The 19,902-nt window shown below is 45.4% G+C and overlaps 1 protein-coding gene across 1 annotated transcript in view; it reads right to left on the bottom strand.

The window, feature by feature from the left end:
- Window positions 1-19,902, bottom strand: part of SPNS2 (sphingolipid transporter 2) — a 154,291-nt gene that overhangs the window by 28,136 nt on the left and 106,253 nt on the right. The window contains exons 7-10 of the mRNA XM_024207664.3: window positions 19,492-19,644; window positions 15,539-15,728; window positions 12,144-12,209; window positions 5,821-5,919 (exon numbers count right to left, since the gene is read on the bottom strand). Coding sequence (XP_024063432.2) covers window positions 5,821-5,919; window positions 12,144-12,209; window positions 15,539-15,728; window positions 19,492-19,644 — 508 coding nt within the window. The remainder of the gene's footprint in view (window positions 1-5,820; window positions 5,920-12,143; window positions 12,210-15,538; window positions 15,729-19,491; window positions 19,645-19,902) is intronic.

Raw genomic sequence — 19,902 nt, 5'->3', positions numbered from 1 at the left:
TGTACTTCTGTTCTTCATTTCACCTCCCCTCCCATCATTTCTGGTGCTTTCAGATGGAAACAAGGATGCCAGCCAGCACCAGGTGAGCAGCCAGCTCTCTGCAGATCACTAGCAAGTGCTCTGGAAAGCACAATTTGGAAACTACTGCACTACTCCTCTCAGGCCTGGGCTACTCCTAAAATATAGGTCAACCTAGCAACCTCACTCATGAGTGTTGAAAATTCACACCCCGGAAAGACATAGATAAACTGACCTAAGTCTCTTGTTTGTTAATGGCGGTCTTCACTGCAAAATAAAGGTGTGTTTGTACTTCGAGACAGCAATCCTGGGGGAGACGAGACACTGTAGTTTTTACTTCCATGGAGTTAGTAAAGGCAAATCTCAGGTGTAAAGTGTTAATTCTGAGATAAGAACTGGCTGTGCTTTGGCTCCACTAGGATTTTACATCAAGGGTGGGTCTAGATGAGAAGTTATTCTGGAATAATTCCTGATTCACTCCACGTGGGAATGTTCTTATTCTGGAATAAAGCTGGTTTATTCCCAATCAGTTTTATGCAGTGGATTAAGCTAATTTGAAATAGGGCACGTTTAGGGTTTTTCTACACTGAGAAATTAATTCAGATTAAGATAAAGTATGAATTTAAAGATTAAAGCAGAGTGTGAATGTAATTCCAGAATAATTCTCATTCACAGTGGATTAAATTAATTTGGAATTAGGCACTTTTGTTCCAGAATAAGAGCATCCACAGAGGGAGTTAATCAGAAACAGCTATTCTGGAATAACAAGCATTTATCCAAGAATCAGAGCATTCACACATGGAGTTAATCTGCTTTAAATTCATACCCTGTCCTGTTCCAGATTAATTTTCATGTGTAGATAAGCCCCAAAATAGTTCTCTAGACCTAGTGTATACACAGTTCTGCCACAAAGTGACTTTCCACCTGTATTTAAGAATATTCATGTGCATGGCTATGAACCCAGACAGCTCTTCAAAAATGAATCTGCAATGAGGCCACTTCAAACCAGGCCAAAAAGCCTGAGAAACCTACAGCTCCAATTATAATTTTCATTAAAGAAGTATCCCAAATGCTGCATTTATTCTGATTCTCCCTAGCTACGTTGCCGATCTAGTGCTGCTCTATATTTGTGCAACTCAGCACCAGCCATAATTAACATTGTTCTGTTAACTACTTGTTAAAAGAAAGTCATTAGCATTCTTGCTGTTTAAGTAGCTCATTAGATCCATGTTATCAGCCCACTCAAATAATGGAGTTGGGACAGGGGTGGGAGGTGAGAAGTGACAGGTTTATGGCTAAAGTTTTTCCAGGAACTATTCAGAGCCACACAAAGCTCTTTTAGAATAACAGAACAGCTCAGACTTGCCTACAATTGATTACGAGGTCACCTACATTCTAGTCACTGCAGTCCTCTGTTCTGGGTCAAGATGGGTCAAAAGGGCAACGAGCCTTCTGCAGACACTGCAGTCATCTGCCAGCCAGATAAACGAAGCTCCTGTCTTGAAAATGAACACTCCCCTGGGTCCCAGAGGGAAGAGGCTGGGCAGAGCACAGGGACTCAAGTGAAGTCAGCAGCAGGAGCACCCATTCACGCTACAGGGAGCTGTTCCAACAGTCTACATGAGGGATTGTGAGGTCCTGAAGCCCAGTGCCCACTCTGAGGATGCACAGTGGGGATGTCACACACTGTCTAAAGGATGCGTTGGTTTGAAGTCACTTTAACAACAACAGGAACAATAAAAATGGCTCTTGTGGGTCTCCAAATTAAAAGAGGAATCTTTCAAGGGGATTCCTTATCACCCATGCTGTTTGCGGCAGCAATGCTGCTGCTGACATGGACGCTCCGCAAGATAAATTGTGGTTCTCATATCAACAAGAACCACCACTGGTTACCCATTTGTTATACACAGATGATCACAAAAGGAGACGCAGAGATTGGTGACACGTAGGAAGGTTTGGGGAAGATCTAAAACTATGGGTTGGGTTGGCTCGGCTCGGCTCAACGTGTGTTGGCGTCTCAAAAGAGGGGTAAATTGGTACACTCAGGTGGCATATAAGTTAACGAAGGTACTATCCAAGATATCTCTCAGCATGCCCCCTACAAATACCTTGGAATCAGGGAACTGTTGGAGTTACAACATAAGGAAGTCAAAGAAGAAGTGAGGAAAGAATATTAAAGACAAATAAGAATTACTCTGCGGACAAAACTCGAAGAATCTTATCCAAGCCATTAATATGTGGGTCATACCAGTAGTATAGCACACTGCTGGACTGAACACGTAGAATCAAGAGGAGAAGAAAAGAAATGACATCCAAACAAGAATGCTCCTAGCAACGCACAGAGTAATGACTCTCACTCAAGAAGTGCGTAAGATGTGCAGCCAACAATGTGATGGAGGAAAAGGATCTGTAGAGGAAGCAATTGACAATGAAGAATACGCTATCCAAATATCTGAGGACTCAGTCAGAGTAAAAGATCATCTGGTCGCAATAACAAGTGTTGGCTGAGTGTGCATCCCAGCCCAAGAAAGTACAAACGAAAGGAGAATGTAAATCACCAAAGAAAGACTTGAAAGATTTATACAGAAACCAATGCACGGACAGTGGTGGAGAGAGACTGAACCCATTAACGATCAAAGATTAACAAAGAGCCTCATTATGAGTGCACAAGAGCAGTCCTTAAGGCTTAATTACATGCAAAACAAAATTGACCGACAGAACTGCTCCCTGAGTTGCAGACTGTGTTCTGAAAAGAAATAGATGGTGGAGCACGTGCTTAATGGAGGCAGGACCCTGGCTGACTGAGAATGAAGAAAATAAGGGCTACTCTATACTAGAACTGCTACATCAGTGCAGCTGCACTGCTGTAGCGTGTCTGGTAAGACGCTCAATGCGGACGGGAGAGAGGTCTCCCGTTGGCATAAAAAAACCACCTTTGTGAATGGCGGCAGCTATGTCGGTGGGAGAGCTTATCGCTGTCCACATCAGCACTTAGGTCGGTGCTCTTATATAGTGTGTTTATGGTAGATCTCAAAGCATTTTACAAAGGTTGTCGTATCATTATCCCCATTTTACAGATAGGAAACAGAGGCACAGAGAGAGCAAGTGACTAGCCAAAGATCACCCAGCAGGCTAGGGGCAGAGTCAGGAATAGAACCCAGGTTTCCTGAGTCCCAGTCCGGTGCTCCATCCACTAGAACCCCCAGGGGTGATCTGGAAGTGGCAGGTCAGCATGACAGACAGTGAGGTATCACCACCAGCTCAGCGCGGGAGACAAGTCTAGCTGATGGAAAGTGCCGTGGAGGGATCTGAGCACCTGGTCAAGCTGGATCCCTGGCACTCCCAACACCTACTCCTCAAACCTCAGATAACCGACGGATACGGTCGAGTTTCAACCCCTCACACGGGTGGGGGCCTGCGCTGAGGAGGATTTCTATACAGCTATGAGGTAAGCAGAGGAGGTGGCAATGCATGAGCAGTGCGGACAGCTTGTGTCAGTGCATGAAACGTCTCTCGCAGATCAAAGGCAAGAGCCTGGCACAAACCCCTGGTCGCCATCACGGCCAGGCCTGGAAGCAGAAGCGAGGGTGAAGGAGGAAAGCACTGGTTGTGCTCAGATAGGAAGTGACTGACAGCACTAAGAGTGTGAGAAGAGTGCCAAAACACAGCCTTGAAACGGACACCAAGAGAGCTGTCTGGCCACACTGGCTTTTCCTGAATCGAAGGAATATGTCAGTGTACCAAGGAACACTGCCTTTCATGTATGGAAATACTGTAAATCCACACCAGTGAAAACAGGCATATAAACACACACCCAGAAGCACTGTAATAAAAGCACATCCCAATAATATATCTGTAGAAGGCAGCAGAGATATGGCTGGTTAGAACTAAGAAAAAAGTCAGCTTGGGGAAATACGCTGCCATGCTCTGGCACATGAGGAGTTAACTATGTACCAAATACTACTCTCCATTAACACCCAGGCAACTTTACTAGGTTTGCAACAATGCAGCCTAGCACAGGAACCAGAGTTGGGAGGCTTGTGTTTTATGCCAGACACTATCACTGGGGGATTTTGGACAAGCCAGTTAACTGCTCTGTGCCTCACTTTGTCATCCCATCTGTAGAATGGGGATCACACCTTTGCAAAGTGCTTCAGAGTGCTTCGGCTGCAAAGTGCTATACAAGGGGGAAACCTCATTGGCTTCCCTGGGGCTGACCAGAGCACAGGGTGTCCCTATGTTGTTCAACAGGACTGATGTCAACTCTGCAAGTTATTGCAAAGCTCTTTAAAAAGACAATTATAGCCATCAAGGAACAGAAACTCTCTCACCCAAAGTAAAAGTGTAATGGTGCCTTCCCCTGCTTGCGATTCATCCGCCAGCACCAACTTACAGTAATTGGTCCCAGTGCTAGGCAAGTAGTAAAAACCTTTTACGCAAATTACTGCCACCTCCCTAAGCGAACACATTCGCACAGCATCTTGATAACACAGAGTCACGGGGCCTTTTACCACAATAAAGCTGAATGAACGTTATCAATATTTTAAAAGCCGTGAAAAACAGCCACACACGGACTTCTGGCCAGTTAGTTTTAAACACTGAAACGCACTGGGCAAGTTGGATGATAATACGAAACCACATAAACAAGGAACATAATTACCAAATGTCCCATCTCCTATGGTCTCAAGGTTTGGAACCAGAATAGATTAAATAAACAGCCAATTCTGACCCCAGCAAACAACTTGGGGCACATGAAAACAAAAGACCTCTCGAGCACGCTAGGCCATAGCCGCTAAGTGTCTTATATGTACCATAAGAGGGCTTTAAAATCAATAGGACATCTTATTTTACAGACAGCTGAACTACAACGGGAACAATATGTTGACACAAGCGAGTGCCTGCAAGGCCACGAAGGCCTGAGTTCTTCATCGAGAGCCATTCTAGAACTAATTCCAACACCGACTCCCAGAAACAGCATCCAGACTTATAATAAACGTAGCGGCTTTTCCACTCCGGATCAAAAGCCTCCGTGATGAGCAAGTCTCTGATGACATAGCTGCACTTAAGACAGTGGAGTTGTAGTAGCTGAGAATTTGGACCAATATACTCAGAAATGTTTCTTTTCGTGAAACTTCTTAGGCCTTACATTTTCAATGGGGAAAATTTTCAGACTCTGTCTTTTTGTTCTCTACTTGTACAGCACCTAGCACAATGAGGTCCTGGCCCATGACTGAGAGTCCTAAGTGCTACCGTCATATAAATAAATAATAAACCATAATAAAAGATGCAAGGCAGTGTGGGTGGTTGTATTTGTCTAATCACTTACTCCTATGAGAGTGACTGTAAAATACCACCCGATCAGAGTGCTGGCACTACCATAGCCCCACCTTCCCAGAGATTTTGGCTAATGAGACCAAATATTTAGTTAAAAAAAAACAAGACACACACACTGTCTAATTTCTAGTGGACTCATGTCCACATCAGAGAAACCACTGCTGTCCCCCTTGTTGGCATTTGCCTAGACAGTGTGATGGGCCCTTTACAGATTCCTTGCACTGGGATGGACTTCGAGTTTGAACAACCCTCCCAGAAATGGTGCCACCAGGCCAGGATTGCACCACGTGTACTGTGTGCACGTGTGTAAGCTTGCAATGCTGCTGACCGCGTGGTTCCTGTTCTGCGGATAAGCACAAGGTGGTTTAATGTGGCACCTGTTATCAGCACTAAATGAGTGTGCGCGCACACACACACACACACACACAAATACACACACCCCGGCTCAAACCCACAGCGCGCACTTACGAATCCAATCAGGTAGGGGCTGCCAGCATCTCCCAGTAGGTGCGAAGTGAAGCTCTGCAAGGCCACTGCAGTCGCGCGTCGTGTCGGGATAACCACATACTGCAAGGGAGAGGGGGGAAAAACACACAAGGGAAGTGAAATAAATAACCTGCCAACCGTCTCTGTGTGCCTGGGTTTCTTTCCAACTGCAGATCCAGGCTGAGTGCTTGTGTCGTCGGAGCGAATGGGAAAAACAACCCCATGGCTTTCAGTGGCAGCCGTGTCCAGCTCCATACTCACAGCTGTCCTGCGGGCAGCCCAGGCCACTTTGGAGCTTTGCTATCACCACCGCAATGCTAGTGCGCCAGTCTGCAGATGGTTAACAAAGGAGGCTCTCTGTCCCATCTGACCTGCTCCTGCTCTCAACAATATCATAAGCACAAAGGCGGCTAACAAGTGGGCTCCAAGGTGTGCACCCCATGCCGACTCCTCAAATCCGACCTCCCTCTAACTTGCCCCACGGCACTGGAGCCTTTTATGCCGTAGGAGGAGAATGCAAAGGAGGGGGCATGAGTTTTCCAGGGCTTCACCCATGCAGCAGAATGGGGTCAAGCCACATGCCCCTGCCTCCCCCCAAAAACAAGCAGCAGCTGCTTTTTGTAGGGCCAACATGGACCTTCCTTATCGAGGAAGAGACCCCGTTATGTCGGCACCAGACTCAGTGGTGGCCTTGATCCCATAACGCTTGAGGAAACATACCCAAAGCTTGGGGAGGCTCAGATCTGGTTCTGAACTTTGTGGCTCTGACCCATCTCCCATGTCCGAAAGGGAATTTCCCTGGGTGATTTCTACGAGTTTAGTGGATTTTATACCCACTCAGGTGCCTGCGTGCTGGATCAGAAGTTTGGTTGAGTTAGAGCAGTGGTTCTCAACATGTGGCCCAGCTGTGTGCTAAAGGCTGCCCAGCCCACGTGGCGGGGTCCAGAGTCCTGGCTGCCCGATGTGGCGGGGTCCAGGCTGCCGCCCGGTCCCACACAACAGGGGGCAGTGTCCAGGGTCAGGGCTGCCCTGCCGCCCAACCCAGCCTGGCCCCGTGCTCCACTGTTGGCCCAACTCTGTGGAGGGGTCTCTGAGCAGGGGGTGCTGGGCACAGGGGTCTGTGGGGGAGCTGTGGTTCTTAACTGCATATGCGGCCCACAGTGATAAATAGGTTGAGAACCATTGAGCTAGAGCATCTCTTTTAGAGGGAGATCCAGTCTGGATTAAAGATTGCAAGTGATGGAGACTTCACCATGTCCCTAGGCCTGAATTTGTCGTGTTCAGCTTCCAAGCACTGGATCTAGTTGTCCTTTTGCTGCTGGATTAAAGCGGTCTGTCCTACCAGAAATCTCTTCCTGTGTAGATTCTTGTAGATCTTTTAACCTTCTCTTTGATAAACGAAGCAGACTGAGCTTCAGCCGTTTACTATCAGCCACTGTTTTTCTAGACCTCAAATCATGCTTGTAGCTCTTTTCTGAATCCGTTCCTAGTACGGTGTATTTGCTGATGTGCCACTCTAGCCCGGATGTAACCCCATAATGGAGTTATACTAGGAATGACTTTGCCTCTGTTTCACTAATTTATTTATCCTGGGTTTTAGGGAGCTAATTGCTCCACAGTAACATGCCTCTCTCTCAGACGGAACGAGGCAGCTTTGTTTCAATAAAGCATAATTTCCTCCTAAGGTGGGAAGGTGCAATCACTGTGTGTAAAGGGTTAATCACATGACTTTAAAAACTTTTAAAGGCCCCATAATGGAGCAGCAGAGCCTACAGCAAACAGGCTCCGTGAGGGACATGTTTGAACGTGCATATATCACTTCAAGAATGATGGGTAATATGGGACTTGGGCACTTGGGAAAATTTTACCCCATTTCTTGTGATTTTGCCCCTGCTCCTCAGGAACACCTGTGGGGGTTCTTTCATCCCGGCTATGATGGTGCTGCAAACATAACCAGTGTGCACTTGATGCAGCATGCTATTTAGACGTTGTTACACCCCTGAGGTGCAGCAGCACTCCACCAAACGAACGCAAAGCTCAATCAGCTCCCACACAACATCCTGGTCACAATGATAACACACAGTCCTTCCACAGCGCCTTCCATCCCAGGAGTCAAATAAACAAACACTGAGCCACACTGAACTCCCGTGACAGAAAGGAGCATTATCCCTATTTTACAGGTAGGTAAACCAAGGCACAAGGACATCCGATAGGTCACACAGTGAATCAATGGCACACCAAGAAACAGAAGCCAGGAGTCATGGCTGCCACACAGTACCCCACACCAGATGACGACACAGAGTGCAAGGAACTTCCTGGGCTGGTGAACAGTAGGTGAACTCCAGCTCACCCGCCCTCACCCAGTTTGCACAGGAGCTACAGGGAACTGCTGTAAGAGTGACTTTGAGAAGGTACAATCACATTCCACCCTGGAGGGGTCAGATCTGAACAGAGGAGGGGTATTCAGCTAAAAACAGTAAAAAATATTTATTTGTTATATTCGTTATAAATAGCAGGTGAATGAAACCCAGCTCTTCTGACTCACAATCCTATGCTTTAGCCATAAAGCCATCCTTTTCCAGAAAAAGAACAATTTAAAGGCATTAGAATTTACTATTGATAAATGAGTAGCAGTAAGTGAATGCTATTTGGGACAAATGCAGCTTCTTGTCTTGGTTAACTGGGTTTTGACCATTAATTGTTCCTTTAAAAAAAAAAACATAGCATTGCAAATAGCAATACAACTTCCAGTAAGATTTTAAGCTAATGAACTCATGAAATTATTGATGGCTGAGACCAGACTTTATAATGCCAAATACATTTACGTGTCTAGCTTGAAATCCTAGTGACAGATATACAACACAGCAACCAAATGAAACATGAGATTGTTTCTCCTCCCTTAAATACTGTTAGGGGGAAAAACAGTTATTCCTGCTTAAAGGATATTTTATTTTGACAGAGCGGAAATAGCTGGTAGGAGACCTTAGCTACTGTCCTAGGGAGGATAGCAGTAAATTAAAGATCTGAACTGGGATTTCGATATTAAAATAGAGCTAAATTCAAACCATGCACAGGCTGGTTAGTTAGAACGTCCCAGCGGAAGCTGGAGGTGGAACAGTCACACCAGCCAAGAGGAAGAGTGTGGGATTGTCCTGGCTCATCTCCCTGACTCCAGGTTGGGTGGCACACATCACACAGGATGTCCAGGGAGGCTGACGAAGCTGCTCTGGGGCGAGCCTCGCCTCTTTAAATAGAGGCTCAGAAAGGCTGTGGTTTTATTACTGACGTATTCCCCTAGTGGAGCTGGCAGAACTGGTTTTCCCAGACATGTGCCCTGTCCTTACTCAGTTTAACTGTGAATGCCTCATAGCTAAAGGACAAAATATCCTTCCAATTTAGGGCTCTCATGTCAAAGACACAACTTTTAGATGACGGTGCTGAGAATAAGGCTTTGTTTTGTGCAAATCTGCATTTGGAATAAATATCAGCCTTTTGGAATCTCAGACAACAAAGCACAATCCATCCTGCAGCACTGACTGTTTATCAAATCCAATTCATGAGGGCCTTTTGCAGGACAGACATCAACTAGGGAGCTGGGAGCACAGATAAATCCACAGCAATGGAAGCGTGGCAACAGCATGGAGCTAGCTAGCAAGAACTAACATTTAAATATTAAGATAATAAGCAAACATAAGGACCTTGGAACCTGATCCTGCAAAGTCTATGAAGCTGCTTAGCAAACTGCAGGATTGGGCCCCATAAGCAGTCATGAGATTTGCAAACCTTGGGTGACCTTGGCTAAGTCACTTAGGGTGAGATCTCCAAAAGCCCTCGCTGCTGGCCTAATTCTGCTCCCACTGAAGTCAGGATACAATTCTCATTGACTTCAATGGGAGCCAAGTTCGGCCAACCCTGAGAGCTTTTGGAAACTACCCTTCATCTCTGTGACCCAGGTTTTCCATCTGCACAAACAGGATAACAAGATTTATGTATGTCACCGGGGTGTCGGGAGTCTCATGTCCTTAATATTTGTTAAATGCTTGGAGAGCCTCAGACTGCAGGCACCACAGACCTGCAAAGTGCTGTTACTAGTCCTCCAAATAAATATATTGCCAATTAATTTCAATTGGGTGTTGTTCAAAGTGAATCCCAGCTGGAGCATTTACACACCTCTCTGCTTGCTAGGATGGTTATAAAGCTGTCTGATAAAACATGGTTCTATAATCTTGGCTCTCACTTCCTGTCTGACTACATATCCTTTCAAGACCCACGTGTAATATAAACGCACGTCAGACCATTTCTTCAATTTATGGGCTAGTATTGATCCGCATGGATGTTCACATTTATTTGTATAATGCTCTTAAGGTCATCCTCCCACTCATAATGTATTAAACAGGGACATTATTGTATATTACAGACAGTTCATTTGTCTAAATAGCCAACTGCAAGAGTGGCTTAAAAGTCTATGTCAATTAAAAAGTATTAAAAATCATTGTTGATGTTATTTTATGTTCTCTTTCCTATGCTTCACTTAGGGTGGGTTTTTGTGTGTGTTTGTTTTTTGTTTTGCTTTTAAACAGGATCTTAGAAATTATTTCAAAGTTAAGTTGTTGTTGTTGTTGTTGTTGTTGTGAGGGGTTTTTTTTGTTTTGATTTGGTTTGCCCTGAGACAATGCTTGGGACTACAGCAGTGTCTCTACAAAAAACAATGTAAGATCCAGTCATACAAGGCAGAGTGCAGACACCTGAAAATCTATTCAAATGCTACACTCCCATTGAAATCAAGGCAAATTTTAAAGGGGTTAAAGAGGAAGCAGGATCATGCCCGTAGCCCCTGGTTTAACACAAAACATTTAGAGGAAGGATAAGGATGGTCCAGTGATTAGGGAACTAGCCGGGGACCTTGGAGACCTAGATTCGAATCCCTGCTCTACCACAGGCTTCCTGTATGACCTGGGCAAGTCAATTAGTCTCTCTGTGCCTAAGGTCCCCGTCTGTAAAATGGGGATGGATAACAGCACTGCCCTGCCTCACAAGAGCGTGGGAGGGTAAATACAATAGATTGTGAGGTGCTCAGGTACTACAGTGATGGGGACTATAAAAGTACCTTAGACAGACATACATAGGCATTTGTTCTGGGTTTGTACAGCACCTAGCACAATGGGGTCCTGGTCCCTGGCTGGGGCTCCCAGGTGCTACCATAACACAAAGAAATAATGTGCTCAACTTTCACCAAAGCCTTTAAGCACGTGCTTAGCTTCAAGCTTAAGTTCTTTGTTGAATTAGGGCCTTAATGTGTAGAAAAACTGGGCCTGACTCTTCACTTACTCACGTTTGTATCAGTGAGGAATAACCTCATATGGAGTCACACTGCCGTGAAACTCGGAGGGACAGAAGAATCAGGACCTGCACCGTACTGGGGAACGTCTAGTGATTAACGCACAGGACTGGGTTCCAGTCCAAACCCTGCCACGAACCTGCCATGTGACCTTGGGCAAGTTCTGTAACCCCTCTGTGCCTCTGTTTCCCCACCTGTAAAACATACCGATTGATAACCTCTCTCACAACAGCACAGCGAGGATCAATATGTTTCAAGATCCTTGGGTGGGGGGAGCTACAGACATGCAAAGGGTTAACACATATTCAGAGCAAAAGCCAGTTGAGGAGGTGAGTACTCTAGAGCTTTCCAGTCAGAGAGGCATGACATGTTTTATGCAGAGAACAAATGGAAGATGAGGGACATGATGTGAAAAAGCCTTGAGTGTTTCCTCTTGGAAGAAGTGGACACAGTCCAAAACGTCTTCATACTTTTTTTCCTCCTCCCCTCCCCTCAAAGTAAGTGTGTGTGTGTGTGTGTGTGTGTGTGTGTGTGTGTGTGTGTGTGGTGTGAGTGAGTGAGTGAGAGATGAATGGCTAGTTTCCTGGGGCTACGTCAGACAGAGGTAGATGGCTGCCTGTGTGTGTGTAGCGGGTGACTTCCTATTACTAAACAAAGCCAGTGGGGACTCTGGGTGGTAAAACTGGCCAATTGGCAGCCCATTCATGAGCTCTCGCTGAGCTCCATTCACAATTCCTTAGGATTTCAGGGCACCAGTAGAATTCTACGGAGGTTTCACCGAACTGACGTTCAAAAGGAAGATAAGGGAGGATATACAGCTCTTTCCCTCACGGCAAAAGAGAAAAAACAGGCTGGAGTTGGAGGTAGGCTTTTAAAGGGACTTGTGAACACCTCAGGCTGTCCATTGAAATCTGAAAACCTGTTTCAACCCCCCCGCCAGAAAGATGCTTTGACAGCATAGACTCACCATTAGTATGTCAGCTGTGATTGCCCAGTTTGAAAACAGAAGAGTTTCTCCGATAAAAATGCAAATCTGTCATAACAAAACACATACAAAGGACAAGGTTTAGTCACATGAAACTCAATGGGGGGGAGGACAGGGGAAAGGGGAATCATCTGCCACAAACCTTCCTATACGGTTTGTTTATTTCAAACTTATTCCAAGGCTTCTACCTACAATAAGTCCCTGGTTAATGTTCAGAACAGACCACATTACCAATATATAGATTTTTATCTGAACTGAGGGCTTCGACCATGTCTCCTTTACCAAATATTGTTTACAAGCTAGAGAACAGTTAGGCAAAAGGCTGACACCTTCAGTGACAGATTAACATGAGAAGTCAACGTGAGTGTATATCACGGTGGATTCCTGGTTTCAAAACATGAAGTCACATAGACCAACCAGAAAAGGAACAACATTTGTGTTAAATGGAACTCCCTAAGTCAGTTGCTTCACTAGCAATTAGGTTAAGTATTAAAGGTCATATAGCAAAGTAGGAATTAATTTCTCTAACCACAGAACAGGTGTATCAGTGCAAGATTCCCTCAATATAATACGAGGTCTCTTTCCCTCCTCTGGAACGAACATACATCTAGGAATCAGTAGTAATAGTTTAGGCCCCAATGCACTGAAGCACTAAGTGCATACTTGAGCCCAACCCCATTCAACAAAGCACATGGCCCATGCTAGGTAGAACTGGGGCTTTAGTCTCTATAGCTAATTCAGTCCTTGGCCTCTTGCGGAGAATCAACAAGAGTAACTAACTTATTTCAAAAGTACACGTAATTGTTTTGAACACCCGAAAAATAAAAGTGAAATGTCTTAAATGGGATTCATTCTTCCTTTCAACTTTATACCTTGTGCTTTAATACCATCTGTTTGTCAGATGATATGGCTCAACTCAACAGGAGTACACACCATTTTGATAGGCTTGTGATGACCCAATACTCCTCAAATCAAGAAGGGAAGAAAAGCCACGAGTGTCATAATACGCCATCTCAGCAGCTTATTTTGCTTTCTCAAACCGTTCATTTTTTGACACTCTACCTAAAAGAAACATTTCTCCTGAATTCAGTCCTGGTGACAACTCGGGAGACTCAAGCTCTCAATTTATTTTTAATTCACTTCTTCAGTATCTTCTCAGGTCTGATTACCGATTCCACTTCTAACTGCCTCCTTTCTCCTTCCTACTCCTTGACCTCATTACCTTCAAATGGGGTACAATTCATTTTGGGGATGAAACTGGCTATGGGGGATACTTCTGAAGTACATTGTTTGCACCGTCCCTGTGAGTTCTGATGGCCTCTGAGAGGGGATGAAAGATTTAGCAACATGCCCACTGGAATTAATTGGGTTAATTTATCTTGATCATGTTAGGGGTGGGCAAACTTTTTGGCTCGAGGGCCACATCTGGGTATGGAAATTGTATGGCAGGCCATGAATGCTCACGAAATTGGGGTGCAAGAGAGGGTGAGGGCTCTGGCTAGGGGTGCAGGCTCCAGGGTGGGGCCAGAAATGAGGAACTCAGGGTGCAGAGAGGCCTCTAGGCTGGGGCTGGGAGTGCGGGCTCCGGCTGGGGCTGGGAGTGCAGGAGGGTGCTCTGGGCTGGTACTGGGGGGTTCTGAGGGTGGGAGGGGGATCAGGGCTGGGGTGGGGTGGGGAAATGGCTCAGGGTTGCAGGCTCCAGGCGGCGCTTACCTCAAGCTTACACCAATTAACCGAATGCTGGACATCTTCCTAGACAGGAAATTGTAGTGCAACTTTTTGTTTGTTTCATTTAAAATCAAGCGCTACATCCCTGGATTGATGCGTTCTGGTCAGAGAAAGCAACGTTTTGACTTTCTGATGTTACCCTGCTCCCACCTTCCTGCTCAGTCCTAAAAAAACCCACCTCACTTCTCTGTCCTGCATAAAAACACAAGGGCCTTAGGGTTTAATGTAACTGGGATCTGTTTCACTGCCCAGGATTTCCATTCTCCTGTGTTAAAAGCAAGCTCCAGACCTGGGACTGGACTGTGGTAGGAGTCCCTCCCCTAGGCCAGCCTGCACACTGAGGGAAAGAAGACGAGAAATGAAGGATTCTGCATGGGAGGGTTTTGAGCCAGTCTGAAGCGTACTTGGTCACACTTTACTACAGTATAACTCTATTGCAACTGCCGTGTCATCACAGACACTGGCCAGAAAACAAGAATTCCACTTTGTGAAAAACTCGGAGGTTTCAATTTTCGTTTTTGTTCTGTATCAGAGTGAAAACGAGACCTTTCAAAGCTTTGACACGCCCACCCACCCCAGAGGTTAGGGCACTTGCCTGGGATGTGGGAGACACAGACACTCAGGATGAGCGGTATCTAGGTTCAAAGTTCTGCTCTGCCTGATTCAGAGGAGGGACTTGAATTTGGGTCTCCCACATCCCCCGCAAGTGCACTACCCTTGCAGGCTATTGGCTAGACTGAAATCTCCATCTCTCTTCACTACCATCCTGGACCATTTCAGTGCCAAGTTTTGGTTTTGACAAGTTAGCATTTCCAGTGGAAAAAACATGTCGCTGAAAAACTCCCAACCATCTCTAGTAATCACACACTTCTCACGGTGTAATTACCACTAATTCTTTCAAATGTTCAGTGAACTGCATGACTGATTTACTTACTACTCCTTTGGTAGCCTTTTCATTATGCATTATCTCATTGTTTCCTTGTATCCCCATCTGTCTGCATCCACCTGTGGTCTCATACTTAGATTGTAACCTCTGTGGGGCGGGGACCATCTTTTTGTTCTCTGTTTGTACAGTGCCTAGCACCATGACCCCCCCGGTTCATTACTAGGGCTCCTAGACCTTATGGTAATAAAAATAGATAATAATACAGTGTATCTGCTCTATTATTCTCAGTCAAGCAGCAAACTGTCCAGTCTCATGAATTAAATAGTAATTACAGGTTTCAAAAAGGATAGCCTCAGTACAACTGAAATTTAATTACATTGTAATTACAGAACTTTCATAATAAAAGTGACCGACATTTCCTGGTACTGGCATTCTGGACTAAGGCAATGCCCTTACCTGGCTAAAGCAGAACAAAGGAGGAGAACGATGGATTTCTGCACATGTGCTATATCCCTGTATCTAATCTACAGCACTTATTGGTGAGATTTTGATGGGAAAGGTGAAAAAGGTACAATGCCATTTTGCCCCCAAACAGAGCATGGTAATGCTGAGATGGCAGTCAGCAAAAGAAAGAAGGTCAAGCAGAAGAGAAGCACGCACAAACCAGTGTCTCAGCCCCATTGCATGGAAGGATGCACACCGATCTGCTAAGAAGTTCAGTGGACAGGGCACACGCGAGATTCAGAGAATGCCCCATACTTACATAGGCTCCCACAATGCTGCTCTTGGCAGCAACGAAGATCAGACAGATGAAGATGGCCGACCCTAACATGCCGACGGCACAGACCAGGGGGTCAGCTCGCTGGGTTTTTAACCGGCACCATTTGGTTGCCCCAGCCCCTGTGATCACGCCCAGAAAACCAGTGAAGCACGTGATTGCTCCGAAGATCAAACTATTAAAACAAAATATTGAGAGAGGGTTATTTGCTCACTGATGCACTCATGTGGACAAGCTGTATTCACAAACAAACAGGGAAAATACAGGGTGATGGGATCTGAACTTCACTCTCTGGCTTTGTGGGTTTAAGAAATACAGTCTTTGTCACGGTCAATTTTCCTTGAAGAAAAGAGAGGTATATTAGGTGCAATTCACCCCAGCTCAAAGGGCTATGGGCCTAAATGGGACTTGGGAGGTGCACGGGGCCTTTGGCTGTCTCTCTGAACAGGGGTGAATTTCATACAAAGTGCACTTGACTAAGTCTGCCTTATGCATCTGGGTGTTAAGCAGCAGTACAACAGGGCAAATTCTCAGTGTTGTCGATTCTCATGATTTCATTGCAAGTCTTGTGATATTAGATGCTATTCTCAAAGCCTCAGCCCCCGGATTCATTTGATCAGGGAGAAAGTTTCTAGCTCGCATGGTTGCGGAGAAAAGCTTGAGATTTTAACATGGGCTAGGCCGGAACACAGCAGAACGTTGTTCCGGTACTTATAAAGAAACAAAATGGTGTCCTCTGCACAACATGACCTCGCACTCTCAAGGTCACACTGGGCAGGGATGGAATAACTGTACTTAAAAAATCAGAACTGCACCCTACACCCTAGTGGCTCAAAAAATAAGGCAAATAAAACAATCTCTAAATGATCATTTGAACAAATTCTTGTGATTTTTAAGCCAGTCTCCTGATTTTGTGACACCTGACTCACGCTTTTTGAAGGCTTGGTATTGGCAACACTGAAAATCTGTAACTTGCTTTCTAGTTAGCAACTTGTGGCAAACGCCTGGACTACCGAGGAACTGGGAATGCCACGGTGACAATAAAAATTAGAAGGCCGCTTGTTCCAAAACTGGTTGCCAAACCATGTCTGCAAAGTCTGCATGGGAAAATTCTGGAAAATGTTATGTTTGCATGTGGGGAAGAATGGAAGAGATGTCCATCGTGGGGAGCCAGCAGGGGCCTTGTACACAGTTAGTCTGACGCAGAGTTCAGAGTAGAACAGGAGAGCAGCTTATTTCAGACACAAGCTACAACAGAAAGTTCTGCACTAAGCTCTGTGAGGGCAGAGTGGGCACACCCAGCAGCCTCTCAGCACTCCTGGATCTGGCATGAGAAACAAGCAAGCAACAGGTTGACGATGGATTAGGAACCACGACTCCATTGGAACCCCCAGGTCCTCCCCCTACACTGTGGGTTGAATGTGTCATACAAGTAATAGGCAGGGTGGGTGCTAAGGAGCGTAAAAGGGAGTTAGACATGCAAAGCTCATTGAATTTCAATGGGAGTTAGGTTCCTAACTCCCTTTGGTCCCTGTGAAATCCTATCCAAACTGATTCCTCTGCTGCCGTACTACACATTTGCTATTTATTTGTCAAAATGTAAAGGAGTGTCTGGAACACAACAGTCATTGCAGTAATGGCAATGGAGCTTCAGGATAGCTAAAACTGTAGGAGGAGAAAACCTCCCTTTATGAACAAGAGATGGGCAGGCTGTTGGGGCTGCTTTCTCCACTAGCAACATTTTTACAGGATGGCCTGATTCTGCTGGATTAACCACGCTTGGCAGTTAATTTGTGACATGATATTATATTAGGAAAATCCACCTGTCTAAGCTTTGTTTCTTATAGTCAGTACAAAGTCAAAAAGCCGGCAACAGGATGCTTTCCTACAATTTTAACCCAGTCATAGCAACGCTTTCATCACTTTCTGAGCACCTTTCATGCAAAATGTAACCGGATACAACACAAAGCAACGTTCCATCAATGGTGCTGAAAGAAGAGACTCAGGTGCAACGTGAAGCAATACAGAGTGGAGCGAGCGCCTTGTGTGATACATTAGCAAAGCCAGTAGGACCCAAACCTTACTTTTCTTCCCCTGTCATCACAGCTCTCACGCTCTCCCCTACTGCCATGGTGGATACACATCGAAAGTAGTAACAAAGTACTAGCTCTTAAAGGACCAGAGGACAAGGGGGTCCAGGTGGGGCAATCCTTAAGTAATTTAATGTAAAATTAGTGAAAGAGGCACCTCAGGCTGTTAGAGATTTCATGGCACATGTTAAGGGTATTAACTAGAGCTGATCAAAAATTTTTCACCATTTTTAAAAATTAAAATTGCAACATATGTGAAAAATATTCCATTTTCATTCAAAATTCTCAGGTTTTTGTTGAAAAACTGAACTAGTTTTCAAATTTTGATTTAAAACTTTCAGTTGCTGAAAAATCTTCAGGTTTTTATTTCCCAAAAAACTTGAGAAAGTCAAGAGATTGCAACAAAAATGAAAAAAAAATAATCATTTTTCCAAATGCTCTGTATGGGGGGGGAAAATGATGATTTCCCAATCAACTCTCACATTAACTCTGGTATGATGGCCAATTTCCAACTCTGGTAACTGTGTTTTTACTACCCAAGTTCCCCCTGCAACTTGGCAGTTCTTCACTGTTTTTTTTAAAGAACAGGTTAGACAAACTTGTCAGAGATGGTCTCGATAATATTTAGTCCTGCCTCAGTGAAGGGGACCGGACTAGATAACTAGGACTTTCAGTCCTGCACTTCTATGACTTTATTCTTCCCAAATAACGTGCTATAATGTAGTCCTACTGTTGCAATCCACTTCAGAAGCGGCTGCATGTTTGTAGCACGTGAGCGATACCAGCATACACGCACCATCAAGTGCTTAGGGATATCTTCAGGATGAAAGGTCATTATTAACACTCCTCTCCAGTATTAAGCTACTCCAGCATGGCAGGGAAGTTTATTCAGTCTGATACCCACAGCCCTTATTTCTTTATTGCCTTAGGGTCAGCACTACAGTAACATTAAAGAGAAACTTTCACCCTGGGGCAAGTTCAAACCCAGAGCCTTTATATGAAAACAGTAACAGGCAAAACCAGTTTTTGATACTTTCCCTGCAAGTCTGGGATCTCTCTTCAACTCAAAGGACCCCCAAAGCCCTTCATCCAGTCAAAGATCCTCCTTTGGCAGCCTGTTTACAGAACATGGTGCATCGGGCAGAGGAGCCCCACCACAGGGGCTGAGGACATGGCCACCAGGGCACTCCCTTGCTGGCTCCTGGAGGGAGAGCAACCAAACTGAGTCCTGAACTTTGGCCACCACGCCAGCCCAATCCCTGCTATTGCTGAAGAAATGTGAGCCATGGTAACATCTTCCTCTCTCGCCATGGCAACTATCTTCTGCTGGATCCTGCAGTGAGGTCATAAACTCCTACTTATGACATCACAGCGTGCAGCATTCCATGGAAAGATCTCCAAGCGCTAGATACACACAAATCAAACAAACGGCTTAGCCCCGCTGCAGAAGTGGTACGTCCACGTTACAGATGGTGAAGCTCAGGCACAGAGAAGCCCCATCCCCAGGTAACATCGTGCTGGGAATCAGTGGCCATGGCAGAGGAGAATTGAGATCTCTCAGTCCTGTGCCTAAGCTACACAGCCATCTTTCTTCCCTGATCTCACCTGCCCAGTATTCTGGCTTCACTACAAATTCACATCCAGTAGCGAGAAAGGGATCAGCTGCAGCAGCGAAGAACAAATTCTGGATTTAAACCCCAGTGATTCCTATCATTGTTGCAAAGGGCCACAGGAAGTTATAGGAATCCTAGTAAATGGATTTCATTCTCTTAAGCCCAAGCTCTGTAAGTCTGAATGTCATCTGCGGTAGGAAAGCCCCTCTTTACAATAGCACAGGATGAGCCTTACCTGTCCTTGGTGCCGCAGGGCTCCGAACTGCAGGTCTCAACAGTTTTCTGCACAACTTGTGCCCTGTGAAGGTAGAGGGGGATCCACATGCCCAGCGCCCCTGTGGCAAAGGAGACAGCTGAGGTGGCCAGCGACGAGAACACATAGCTGCGGCTGTGGAGATGCAAGAGAGAAAAATCCAGGGGGAAATGTTAGCTCCAGATCTGCTTTATCCCTGAAGTAGGGAAACCCCAAAGAAATAAGAGCCATGGGAGGGAGCAAAACAGAAAACGGCATCAGCTCAGTCCCAACCCCATAAACCAGAGTGTCCCTAGAGCTAAGATCAAATCACTAGCTGCTCAAATAGGCTCTGATGATATAATTACAGTACTTTCTGTTGGAGCTGCCTCTGCATTTTGCAGCGGTCGCCAG

The sequence above is a fragment of the Terrapene carolina genome, unplaced genomic scaffold, assembly GCF_002925995.2.
Source record: "Terrapene carolina triunguis isolate 2854851 unplaced genomic scaffold, T_m_triunguis-2.0 Scaffold231, whole genome shotgun sequence".
NCBI classification, from domain to species: domain Eukaryota; kingdom Metazoa; phylum Chordata; order Testudines; family Emydidae; genus Terrapene; species Terrapene triunguis.
The sequence above is the reverse complement of the archived record's forward strand: the minus strand, read 5'-3'. Positions and strand labels throughout refer to the sequence as shown.